Consider the following 12,751-nt stretch of genomic DNA (forward strand, 5'->3'; position numbering starts at 1 on the left):
TGACCTTTGGGGGTGCCTTCTAACTTTATGCTTCCTACAGGTCCCAGGATATTTGAGACTTTGGGGGATGGGTCACTCCAGGGCCTCCCCGAGGAGGAGGGGAGGGCTCAGCCGCTGGCATTTTGTGCTCCCCACACACATCAGCACGTTTCAGGCGGGAACTGACATTCTGCCTCCCAAGCAGCTGCTCTTTCATGCTGCGCTGTCCGACCTGCCGAGGCCGGCAAGTCGCGCAGGCAAGGAAACCCGCGCAGCCAGGGAGCAGGAAGAGACCCTCCGACCTCCCCTCTCCAGAGCCCGGCTGCGCTTTCGACCCACAGACCACCCCCCGCCCCGGCCCGCGGGCGCCCCGGGGTCCCTTCGCCCTGCAAGCGGCCGAGCCTACCTGCTCTGGGCCAGGTAGATCTCAAAGGTCCGGCGGCGGCGGCGGCGGGGTCGCTTAGACTTCAGCCGCCCGGCGCCCCCATTTTCTTACGCCGCGGCGGTGGGGCCGCGCTGGGCCGGCGCGCAGCGGAGCCGCGGGATCCATGTCTGGAAGGGAAAAAGTAAACAGGGCGCAGGGGCAGTGGAGCAGCCTCTCTTCGGCCAGGCGCCCCCTGATCTGCCCGGGCAGGGAGAGGCCGATGCCCGCCGCCGGCTCGAAAGGGGAGCCCAGCTCGGCGGAGGCGCGCAAGATGCGCGCAGCGTCGGAGGCGCGCAGGAGCGCGGGGATCTCCTCGGGAAGGCTGCGCCCCAGAGGGGTCGCGGGACTCCGTCGGCCCCAGCACAGCCCTTCTCCGCCTTGGGAATGGGGGGCTTTGTCTCGGGCGCAGGTCGCGGCCCCTCCTGGGCAAGGGGCGCGCAGGGTGAGAGACAGACGACTGGCCCGCGCGGAGAGGAAGGCTGCCCCCCGGGAAAACTAAGTGCGAAGGGCCGGCGCTGCGCCCCTCTCCCGCCCCGCAGGACCCGCGTACCTGGCGGGGTCTCCGGCGCGGCCGGCTCGGGCACACGCGTTGCTCTTTCGCCAGGCGCCTGCGCGGTGCTGCGGAGAGAGGGGGAGAGGCGCCCCCCCAGCCCTTATATGCGCCGCTCTCACGGCAGGGCAGCCCGGCCGCTCGGAAGTGGGGCGCTTCTGTGGCACGTGGGGATGGAGGCAGCGCCAGACTCCCAACCCGATGGGACGCCCCCTCCTCAGAAGCAGCAGCCCCCGCTCAGTTGCCGAGGAGGGCGGATTTGCACCCCAGCCAAGGCAGCTTAGACCTGCGGGCCGTGTGCTCAACAGTCCTTGGGGAGTTCTTGCTCGCGAGGAGGAGGACAGCCGGAGAAGGGGCGCATGGTCACCAACGCCGGGAGTAGCCAACTAGGGAGCAGAGAAACCCTGGGAATTGGGGGGGGGTCTTCTTTCAGAATAATGGCTGCCAAGGGCTGGGACCGCTCAGTCAGGAGAGATGGACACCCTCCAGATCAGGGGTCAGCAACCTTTTTCAGCTGGTGCGGTCCACCTCCCTCAGACCCCGCGGTGGGCTGGACTATATTTTTTTGGGGGGGGGGAATGAACGCATTCCTATGCCCCACAAATCACCCAGAGATGCAATTTAAATAAAAGGACACATTCTACTCATGTAAAAACACGCTGATTCCCGGACCATCTGTGGGCTGGATTGAGAAGGAGACTGGGCCGCATCCGGCCCCCGGACCTTAGGGTGCCTACCCCTGCTCCAGATCATGGGTTCACATGGGGCAAAAAGAGACCTGTATTGCCAGGGGTTGGACTAGATGACTCTTGGGGTCCCTTCTAACTCTACAATTTTGATCCTATGATTTTAAGGGGCTGGTCAACCTCGGAAGGTAGAAGCCCATCTAGGAAAAGGAAAACTCTGATCTGCTGCTGCCTTGCGGGATATCTTCAGAAGAAGAAAATGGTAACAAATCCAGACGGGAGTCCTTAAGGCATTCTTGGATAGCGTCTTGTACAGTGGTACCTCGGGTTATGAACTTAATTCATTCTGGGTGTCTGTTCTTAACCTGAAACTGTTCTTAACCCGAAGCACCACTTTAGCTAATGGGGCCTCCCGCTGCCGCCATGCTGCCACCACCGTGCGATTTTTGTTCTCATCCTGAAGCAAAGTTCTTAACCCGAGGTACTATTTCTGGGTTAGCAGAGTCTGTAACCTGAAGCGTATGTAACCTGAGGTACCACTGTATACCTCCTTCCACCAACTCCTGCAGCCCAGCTGGTGCCAAACGTCTTGCTCTGCTTTCCGTTGGACGCCATCAGCAGCCAGGCCGAGAGGAGGGTCTTGTAGTCTGGGCAACCTCCCCCCCCCCATGCACACGGCCCAGGCTTGCACCCCAGGGGGAGCCCACGTCAGTGCTGATAACTCAGCCGTTTGACTTCACCCCCCCCCCCGTGCAATGCCAACCATTATTCTAAGTTCTCTCTGGTCCCCCCCCCCCCATGAAGGACTGAGCTGTTGCTGTTGCTCCATCCCTCTCCCCCCCCCCCAATCCCCCCCAAACAGGAGGAGAGACCCAGGTGACACTGGCAGGGCAACTGCAGCAGCAAGGAAACATTTAATTGGTTTTCTCGTTTTCTGTAAAAATTGGGTCAGTGGGTCCTCTTTTCCGTCTCCCCCCCCCAGCCACCAAGCACAGCAGCCTCCCTCCTTGCGCCCCCCCTCACCCCCCCCCCGGTCAGGTGCTGTTGGCCTGCTCCTGCTCAAAGAGCGCCATGGCCAGGTGGGATCGGGAGCCGAGTCCTTGCAGGTTGCTGAGGACGCAGCGGTGGTAGAGCTCCTCGCTCAGGCGGGGGTTGCAGCCCCGCAAGACATACTTCTGCGCCAGCCCCGGCTCCGCCGCCCGGAAGACGTGCAGCTCCGAGTAGCGCAGGAAGACGTCAAAGGCCTCCAGGCCCTCCAGAGCCTCCTCGCGGTCCAGCACGTCGGACGCCAGCCTTGCGCGGGCCGCCATGTAGTCCGCGTTGTAGAAGCAGGCCTCCGAGAAGGCCTGCCGGTCAAAGCGCCCGTCCCGAGGGAAGTCCGAGGCAGCCGAAGCGCCCCCGCCAGCCGCCTGCTCGCCCCCGCGGAAAGCCAGCGCCGGGTTGAACTCCTGGAAGTGGACGGGGAAGAAGACCTGCCAGCTGCTGATGGCGTTCATGCGGCAGCGGTTGAGGACCTCGGCCGTGACCTCCGTCCAGACGCTGGCCAGGAAGAAGAGGGTGTCCACGGGGTGCTTCTTGGAGACGATGTCCATCAGCTTGACCTGGGAGGGGACTTCTGTCTTGACGCTGATCCAGGGAATCTTGACGTCCGAGTAGCGCCTCTCCAGCTCGGCCACCATGGCCTTGGCCCCGGCAAAGACGTCCACCTGCCCCACGCGCTGGGCGTCGTAGGGGTCATAGACGAAGAGCAGGGTCAGGCGGGAGTTGTCCCTGGCGTCCAGGGCGTTGGTGGCAAAGGCGTCCAGGAAGCCCCCCAGGAAGTCCAGCTCTGGCACGGTGAGGGGCAGCACCAGCTGCAGGCGGGTGGCCTCCGTGACGTAGGGCATGGGGATGATCTCCACCTGGCTGAGCGGGCGCAGGAGCTGGACGCGCTTGGAGAGGAGGTGGCTGTGGCCCTTCTGGGTGACGGCCTCCAGCAGCAGCTCCAGCTGGTACTCCATCCCCCGCGTGGGGTCGAAGCGGCGGTAGCCGTTGAGCAGCCGGCGCTTGCGGAAGCGCAGCTGCGGCTGGTAGCGCCGGTTCAGCTGCTCCAGCGCCGCCTGCAGGATGTCGCCCACGTCCGCCTTGCTGGCCCCCTGCAGCTCGCACTTGGGGGCCCCATCGGGGCAGGAGAAGAGGTGCTGCTCCGTGAAGTAGTCCCAGCCAATCACCTCGAAGCGGGACTTAGGGGAAAAGGGGGCACTGACCCCCACGGGCCACGACAGTTCTGCCTCCCCCGATGGCATCAGCGCTGTCAGGTTGCGGATCTGAGCCTGCCGGGGAGAGAGGAGGAAAGCCCCCGTTAAGACGTCCCCCGACATTCTCCCTTGCTGCACTGAAGGAATGGGTTTCCCAAACCTAAAACTGAGTGTGCAGACAGTTTGAAATGGGCACCAAAATCCCTATTTTTCCTTAGCTAAAATCCATTAACTTGAGCTCTGAGTCAATGTATAAACAAAAACCCGGCTGTATAAACAAGTGCTCAGAGCCCTCTCCTTTATCAGTTTGTGATGGCAAGGATGGCCTTGGCTGTTCCAGTGGAGTAGGGATGACATGTCTAGGTCTTAACCTACGTCCTGACGCACAGACCTAGTCCGGGAACAGCGCCAGTGTGTGTTTTTGGAGTTGGTGACCTCTTGCTCCAAGATAAGAGTAGGAACAGGAATACCCTTTTATGGTCAGAAGTACAGGAAGGAATACCCTTTTATGGTTAAGAATACCGGAGCAGGAACATATGAGATGTCAACCTGCGTGTATAGGCTGATGTGGTTGGATTCCTGGGGAAGGAGAGAGAGGGTGCCTGGAGGATATATACACTCCATGAAATCTCTCATTTCTTTGGACTTGCTGTGGACTGACCTCGCAAGTGCCTTTCTGCTGTTCCGGAGAGCAGAAATAAAGAACTCTTTCTCTGAACCAGCACTCGGTGTCTTTTGACTTCCTTCCTCCTGTCTGGGAGCAACGCAGACCCAATCGGTGAACTCCAATAAGGCTACAGCACAGCTGGACCACCCCGTGGCAGGGGCTGGAAAAAGGGGTTTCCAAAAAGTATAGCTCAGCCCGAAACAAAGGATGCTGAAGGAATCTACAAGGCCTGGTGTGTCATGGACTGAACTAGTTGGGGTCAGAGGGAGAAGAAGGTGTGGGAAGCTGAAGAGGGGACAGGGCTTAGTGAGCAGGGGGAGTCTGTGGCAGAGGGCAGTACAGAATCAGAGGCAGAAGCTGAGGCGGGAGAGGAGGGAGGCCAAGAGACAGAGAGGAGTCTGGCTGGGGAAGAAGCACAGGGTGTCTCCTTCTCCTTCTGCTGCAACACACTCCCTTCCCACCTTGTCTCCCAGAACCAGAAGAGGGCTGAAATGGGCAGGGCAGCAGTAGGCTGAACGCAGGCACAGCCTCTAATTGCTTGGAAAAAGCTCTGGAGAGAAGGAGACTTGGAGATGTCTGTGGGAAGGCAGGGACTTTCAGTCTGGGTAACTGATATAAATTATTGTGACTTTTATGCTTTGGATCAGATTATTACGTGTATGATCTTTGCTGTTTGTTTTGTTTGTTTCTTCAGCTTGTAAAATGCCTTGAGCATAGTAATACCTAAAGGCGGTATACAAATTAAAAGTGAATTGAAATGAGATTCATGGGGGCAGGACCTAGGGGGGATGAACCGCTGAGCTCGTCAGGCCTGAAACTCATGGTGTTCTTGCTAATGAAGAGTTCACTCCTACTCTGAGTAGTGCCACTACTGCTGGCTGGTTCTTTGCAGCTAGACCCACCCGGTGGTCTCCAGCCCACCAGGCCCGACATGTGATGACTCTCCTTCATTGGAGATTCCTAAGCAGAGGTTGGGGGGCCACCTGCCAGTGATTCTGGAGCTGTGGCTCCTGGCCCTGCAGGGGGCTGCACTGGATGAACTTGTGGTCCTGTCCAACTCCACAGTTCTGTGATTCTATTGCTGCAATACATTTCAGAAGCCAAAGCGGGTGGGGGCTGGGGGGAGGGAAGGTGGCAAATGGGCTCAGCCGGCTCATGTTCTGCTCCCAGGGGGTGTGTCTGAGGCACCTGGGCTGGATTGCAGACCCCAGAAAACCCCCAAGGCCCTCCACCAGGAGGGCAACTAATGGCTCTCTCTGCAAGTGCGCTGGATGAGAGAGAGAGAGAGAGAGAGAGAGAGAGAGAGAGAAGAGCCAGAAGTTATTTGAGAGAGAAGAGCCAGAAGTTATTTCCTGGGGGGGGGGGCAGCAGGGCAGGCCAGATAGTTCTTCCCCCCTGAGCCCTTTTGCACAAGGGGCAGCAGGGAAATGACCCAAACTAGCCAGCAGAGCCTTCCCTGCAGGCAATCGCCAGAGTGGTGCATGCTCTGGTTATCTCCCGCTTGGACTACTGCCATGCACTCTCTGTGGGGCTACCTTTGAAGGTGACCTGGAAACTACAACTAATCCAGAACGCGGCAGCTAGACTGGTGATTGGGAGCAGCCACCGAGACCATATAACACCGGTCTTGAAAGACCTACATTGGCTCCCAGGACGTTTCCGAGCACAATTCAAAGTGTTGCTGCTGACCTTGAAAGCCCTAAATGGCCTCACTCCTGTATACCTGAAGGAGCATCTCCACCCCCATCATTCTGCCCGGACACTGAGGTCCAGCTCCGAGGGCCTTCTGGCGGCTCCCTCCCTGCCAGAAGTGAGGTTAGAGGGAACCAGGCAGAAGGCCTTCTTGGTGGTGGCACTTGCCCTGTGGAATACTCTCCCATCAGATGTGAAGGAAATAAACAACTATCTGACTTTTAAAAGACATCTGAAGGCAGCCCTGTTTAGGGAAGTTTTAATGTTTAATGCATTACTGTATTTTAGTATTTTTTTGGAAGCTGCCCAGAGTGGCTGGGGAAGCCCAGCCAGATGGACGGGGTATAAATATATTATTATTATTGTTAATAATAATAATAATAATAATATCATCATCTAAGAATGAAGCCGAGTTGCCAGAACTCCAGGCTCTCAGCCACCAACCCCACGCTCCCAGCCTGGGCCCAGCAGCTGCTGCAGGCACCCCAAAGTGAGCCCCCAGAAGCCTCCAGCTGCCCCTACTGGAAGATCCTCAGCTGAAGAAGGTGGAGCTTGCAGGGTCTGATCCTGCCCAGCAGCTCCTTTGTAGTCTGAACCAAACCAAAAAGCAGACTTTCTGTTCCACCAGATGCTGTGAAGAGAGAACCGTGAGCAAAAGGATGACATTGCAAATACCTCCAGGGACACCCTGAGAGTCAGGAACGCTTGGAGTCTCTGGTGTCTCCCTGTTTGCTTCTTTGGAAGGGCCCCTGCCGTAGAAATCCCAGGATGCCGGGGACCCCTCCCTGCCTTGCCGGAAGGTGACCCACAGCTGCTCCCACCCTCCCTGCCTGAGACCAGCACCCGGCGGCCTCCATCCTCTCCACCCCCAGCAGTGAGAGAGACTGTGGGGGGGTGCTGGGGGTCTCTCCCCTCTTTACCTGCAGCTCCTCTATCTCTTGGTAGGTCTGCTCCAGCTTGATCCGGCTGAACCTCTTATGCAGGCGGTACATGAGGGTGGGCTCCGTGACGGGGTGCACGGCAATCGCTCCCCAAAATTCTTCTCCCTCCTCCTTCTCTGGGTTCGCATTCTTGGCCAGTTCAAAGGACAGGTAATTCTGACCCTAAGAGAGGGAGGAAATGATGGTCTCCTGGTCCTGCGCTGCAGAAGCATTTGCACCCAAGACTTACTATCCAGCTCCCTCTTTTTCCATCCCCAAAAGCAGATGTGATGCAGATGTTTAATCCTCCCCACCAACACCTGCGAAGCAGGTTAAGCTTGTGACCCAAAGTCTGCTAGCCTGTGTTCTCACTGAGTAGGAATTCGAACTCGCCTCCAGGCTCCAATCTCCCGACATGCTCCCTGCAGCCACAGAGAGCTGGACGAAGGCAATAACCAGCCGGCTCCCTTTGCTCTTCTGCACAAATCCTTCCCGGCTTTTCTCTCTCCCCGACTTAAACTTCTCAGAATGTGGAGATTTGCCTTGGGACTCGGCGGCCCAAGCAAGACACTACTATGGGGCTATCTGGCAAGTGCAGGCCTCTTCGAAGCAGAGCAGGGAGCAGGCAAGGCCTGCCTTAACCCACCCTGTCTCCCAAGTCCCCCCTCACTGCCTCCCCAGATATGAAAAAAAACCCAGAGAGACAGAAGTAGCAAGTCGGAGGCTGAGCGAGCCCCACAGCATTCGCTCAGGTGACCCGCTGGGAGGGGCTCCAAGCGTAAAGAGGGCCCTGGCTTCCCCGGAGCAGCTCTGGCTCTGTGGGACTCCTGCCTGCCTGGCTCCTTCTCCCAGCCTATTGGCCTGTGGGACTCCTGCCTCCCTGGCCTCATCTCCTGGCCTTTTGGCCCTGTGGAACTCCTGCCTGCCTCCCTCCCTCCATGCCCCCATCTCCCAGCCCTTTGGCCTTGTGGGACTCTTGTCTCTAGCCCCGTGGGACTCCCGCCTGCCTCCCTCTCTCCATGCCCCATCTCCCAGCCCCTTGGCCCTGTGGAACTTGTCTCTAGCCCTGTGGAACTCCTGCCTGCCTCCCTCCCTCCATGCCCCCATCTCCCAGCCCCTTGGCCCTGTGGAACTTGTCTCTAGCCCTGTGGGACTCCCGCCTGCCTCCCTCTCTCCATGCCCCATCTCCCAGCCCCTTGGCCCTGTGGAACTTGTCTCTAGCCCTGTGGGACTCCCGCCTGCCTCCCTCCCTCCATGCCCCATCTCCCAGCCCCTTGGTCCTGTGGAACTCTTGTCTCTAGCCCTGTGGGACTCCCGCCTGCCCACCTGGTGCTGGGAGGTGCAGCTGGTGCCCAGGAAGTCTGCTAGGCAGCGGCCCAGCCACTCGTCCGGCCGCAGGCTGAGGATCTCGTTGCGGCAGCTGTCCAGGTGAGGGTGCAGCTTGAGGAGGAGGCTGCGGGAGAGCAGGTAGCCGAAGCCGCCGTGGCAATAGCGCGCCTGCTCGTCCCCGCCAATGAACTCCTCCGCCCGGCCCAGGTAGACGTCCTGGTGGATGCTCAGGTGGGCCACCAGCGCCTTGAGCCGCTCCGGCTGGACGTAGGTGTCGTCCTGCATGACGAAGAACCAGTCGAAGTCGCCCCCAAAGTGCTGGTGGACGTAGCGCACCGTCTCGTACATGAGCCACACGGGCCGCTCATCCCCGTGCGACACCAGCGCCAGGCCGTGGGGCACCTTGGCCCCTCGCAGCCCCGTGAAGTAGAGGAGGTGGGGGAAGTGGTGGGCGGCCGTCTTGTTGACGGCCACGGCCAGGGTGCCCAGGGTGGCCTTGGAGGTCAGCACGGCCACAAAGAGCCGCTCGCGGAAGCCCAGCTCTGTCTGGATGTAGCGCGTCCTGTGAAAGGAGGAGGAGAAGAAGGGGAGCTTTTTGTCTCAAGGAGAAAGAGACAAAAATAAAAAGGCGCTCGAAACTGTGATACGATGCAATGCGACATACAGATGTGGTCAGGACTGGAGTCAGGGGCAGGTCAGCAAGAAAGGAACAAATCTCCAGTGCCAGGGAAGGTAGTAACAACAACAACAACAACAACAACAACAAATCATTTACCCACCGCCCATCTGACGGAGCAGCTTCCAGCAAATTATAAAAGCACAGTAAAGCATCACACATTAAAAACTTCCCTTTGAAGAGTTAACTCTTTATTCAAGGAAACAAAATGCAGTGGTACCTTGGTTCTCAAACAGATTAGCTGATGAACAAATCAGCTCCCGGATGCTGAAAACCTGGAAGTAAGTCTTCTGGTTTTCAAACGTTTTTTGGAAGCTGAACGTCTGATGCAGCTGTCAGCTATTGTTTCCGGAACTGATTATGTTCGAGAACCAAGGTACCACCATAGACTCAGCCTAGTGGTCCCAGCAACCCTCCCCAGTAGGTCTTGCCCCGATGGAGCAGTTGCCAGGACTTAGGGGCCCTGCCCCCCACCCCTATGGCTCCTCCCCTCCTGGATGTTTCCCAAGGAGCCTCCAACTGTGCCTGGGTACCTCTAACCTTATCTGGCTCTCCTCAGAATCCTGCGCGTTCTTGGACACCAGGGAGGAGCAGAGCTTGTCACTGTGGGACGGGGAGACTCCTGGATCCTTTCAGTGCTGGAAACTCTAGATATATAAGCTAGGCACTTAAACCAGGGTTCCAGTCGCCTAGGTGCCATTTTTGGGCAAGGGGACTCTAAAGCCTTCTTTTTCAAAGGACAGACTGATTGTGTCTCAGTTAAACATCTGGCTAGTTCAGAGGACCACCCTGAGCTCAGTTAGGAGCTTTGAGAACTTAAAGAAGGAAAGCCCCATCAATCTTGGCCTGGAGAGCGCGGAATGGGCCTGTGTTTCTGCCTCTGCTCCTTGCCCAATGGCCACCAGCGGGGCCAGAGAGCTCTCTGGGTGCAGCTGGGAGCCTGAGCTACCGCAACTCGGGGGGAGACTCCAACGCTGCTCCTGGGGACTCGCACACCACAGGTTCCTTGGGGTGCAGACAGAAAGAGGGGAAACTCCTCATGAGCGTGAACGCTCCTCCCTCCCCTGCACCACAGCAGTAGCAGCCCCTGGATCAGGGTGCATGGGGCACTCGGGCCCGTTCTCCCGGGGAAAGGGCACCACCAGCTCACTGTTTAGGGAAGCTTTTGATGTTTGATGTATTATGGTATTTTAATATTTTGTTGGAAGCCACCTAGAGTGGCTGGGGAAGCCCAGCCAGATGGGCAGGGTATAAATAATGAATTATTATTATTATTATTATTATTATTATTATTATTATTATTATTGCAGCTGAGCCATGTTCTCCCTGCCTCCACTCCCTCCCGCAATGTGAGGAGCAGCAGCACCCAAGCGGGGTTCTCCCCAGCGCACAGGAAGCGCACCAAAGGAAAACCCTGACCGAAGGTTATGAAATCATGCATGGCAAGGGGAAAGTAGGGAAGGAAAAGTTTCCCTCCTTAGTCTCATGACGCTAGAACTCATGGGAATCCCATGAAGCAGAATGTTGGTCAGACTCGGGGCAGAGAAAAAGAAGTATTTATTCACACAGCACAGAGATAAACTGCGGAACTCCCGGCCACAGGAGGCCGGAATGGCCACCACTCTGGGTGGCTTTAAAAGGACGAATTCATGGAGGAGGAGGAGGAGGAGGAGGAGGAGGAGAGGGCCATGAAGGGCTCTTAGCCAGGATGATTATGCTGCGCCTCCTGTGGGAGGGAGCAGGAAGTCTTGTGTTCAAATCCTGATTGAAGGCTTCCCATAATAGGCATCTGACTGAACCCTGTGAGAAGAGGATGCTGGACTAAAGGGACCAGGCAGGCAGACTCTTCTTCTGGAACCTCGAGGTGCAGAGGCAGTCTATCTAGATTCCTAGTTCTCTTCTGAGAGTCTTTGCTTCCCCCAAAGCCAGAGGACTTTGACCTAGCCACTGTGATCCAAGTGACGGTCACCTCCAGCCTGGATTATGGTAACTCGCTCTATGTGGGGCTGCCCTTGAGACTGACCCAGAAACTCCAGTGGGTGCAGAATGACAGGCGAGACTCCTTACGGGGTCCTGGCCGCGGGATCACATTCATCCAGTGCGCTGGCTCCCAGTGGAGTACAGTGTCAGGTTTAAGGTGCTGGTTTTAACCTTTAAAGCCCTATTCGGCCTAGGACCCTCGTACCTATGGGACCGCCTCTCCTGGTATGTCCCACGGAGGACCTTACGGTCTTCAAACAAAAACATCTTGGAGGTCCCAGGCCACAGGGAGGTTAGGCTGGCCTCAACTAGAGCCAGGGCTTTTTTGGCTGTGGCCCCGATCTGGTGGAACGCTCTGTCACAAGAGACCAGGGCCCTGCAGGACTTGACATCTTTCCGCAGGGCCTGCAAGACGGAGCTGTTCCACCAGACCTTTGGCCAAGGCACAGCCTGACCCCCTCCTTCGGTAATCCTTATAGCCCAATGGTTGCCATTATTTTGATTTTGAACCGATTTTAAAATGATTTTAGAACGCTGTATTGCTTTTATTGTTGTTAGCCGCTCTGAACCTGGCAACAGCTGGGGAGGGTGGGATATAAATAAATTCTTATTATTAGGGACTGTTGGCAAAAGCCTTGCTTCCCTCTGGCATGACAGTGCTCCTCCTCCCCAAAGCCCCTGGAACCCAGCTCTGGGGAGGGGGAGAAGGCTTGCCCCCTCCAGGCTCCCCCTTACCTGAGCACCTTCTTGTAGGGCTTGCTGGGGTCCCTGTAGTACGGCACGATGCGCGGCTTGAACTCCTCCTGCGCCTCCTCGCCCGCCTTCCTGCCCGGCCCCGCTCCTCCTCCTCCTCCGGCCCCCGGCAGCCCCTCTCCGTCGGGCCGGCGCCCATGGCCGAGCGCGGCTCCGCCGGCCGCGTCGGCGCAAGAGTCTCCGGCGTCGCCCTGGATCCACGAGACGCGCAGCAGGCTCAGGCTGCAGCCCAGCGACAGACCCAGCAGCAGCGGCAGCGCCGGGCGCAGCACCGCCAGCACCGTGGCCACGCGCATGGCCGGCGGCGGGCGCCCGGACGGGGCAGCCGGGGCTCCGCGACCATGGAGCGGCGAGCCGAGGGGCAGCGGGGCGCCTTGCCGGGCGCGCCGTCCAGGGCCCGGGCCAAGCGCGAACCTGGGAGCGGGGAGGGAGGGAGGAAGGAAGGAAGGAAGGGGGTCACCGTGGAAGACAGCGGCACCCGCCCCACGACGTGCCCCCAGGAGGAGGGCAAGGGGACCACCCCGACCGCGCCGTCTAAGGCCGGGGCTGAGCGCAGAGCTGGGAGGGAGGAAAGAGATCGGGACGGGCGGGCGCCGGGGCAACGTCACCCCCTCCAGGACGCGCCCTCGGGGGGGGGGGCACGAAGGGGTCCCTTCGCAGGAGAGGGCAGGCGCCCGGTGGGGCCGAGGCCGGAGCGGGGCTGGCCGGCTGCTCTCGCGCCTGCCCCCGACGGGGCGGGCTGCCCCTTCCCCTCGCTCCTGCCCCGGCTCGCGGGGCTCACCTTCCGCCCCCGTCCTCCTCGCGCCCTTCCGCAGCTCGGCCCCGACACGTGTCCTGCGTTCACACGCTCCCCCGTCC

At 58.8% G+C, this 12,751-nt stretch overlaps 1 protein-coding gene across 1 annotated transcript; it reads right to left on the reverse strand.

Annotated features, from left to right (window-relative positions):
* Window positions 1-2,534: 2,534 nt before the first annotated feature.
* On the reverse strand, window positions 2,535-12,748 carry CHPF2 (chondroitin polymerizing factor 2). The gene is made up of 5 exons (XM_081931684.1): window positions 12,675-12,748; window positions 11,876-12,307; window positions 8,482-9,046; window positions 7,156-7,338; window positions 2,535-3,951 (listed from the first exon to the last, which is right to left on the reverse strand). Exons 2-5 carry the CDS (start codon window positions 12,187-12,189, stop codon window positions 2,674-2,676), a joined length of 2,340 nt encoding a protein of 779 aa, XP_081787810.1. The 5' UTR covers window positions 12,190-12,307; window positions 12,675-12,748; the 3' UTR covers window positions 2,535-2,673.
* Window positions 12,749-12,751: the final 3 nt, after the last annotated feature.

The sequence above is a fragment of the Podarcis melisellensis genome, assembly GCF_964234715.1.
Source record: "Podarcis melisellensis genome assembly, chromosome: 12".
Classification (NCBI taxonomy): domain Eukaryota; kingdom Metazoa; phylum Chordata; class Lepidosauria; order Squamata; family Lacertidae; genus Podarcis; species Podarcis melisellensis.

Coding starts and splice junctions, on each gene's coding strand:
- CHPF2 (XM_081931684.1), bottom strand. CDS start 12,189: ATGCGCGTGGCCACGGTGCTGGCGGTGCTGCGCCCGGCGCTGCCGCTG. Junction 7,339..8,481: donor GCTGCACCTCCCAGCACCAG/GTGGGCAGGCGG, acceptor TCCCTCTCTTAG/GGTCAGAATTACCTGTCCTT. Junction 3,952..7,155: donor AAGAGATAGAGGAGCTGCAG/GTAAAGAGGGGA, acceptor TCTCCCCGGCAG/GCTCAGATCCGCAACCTGAC.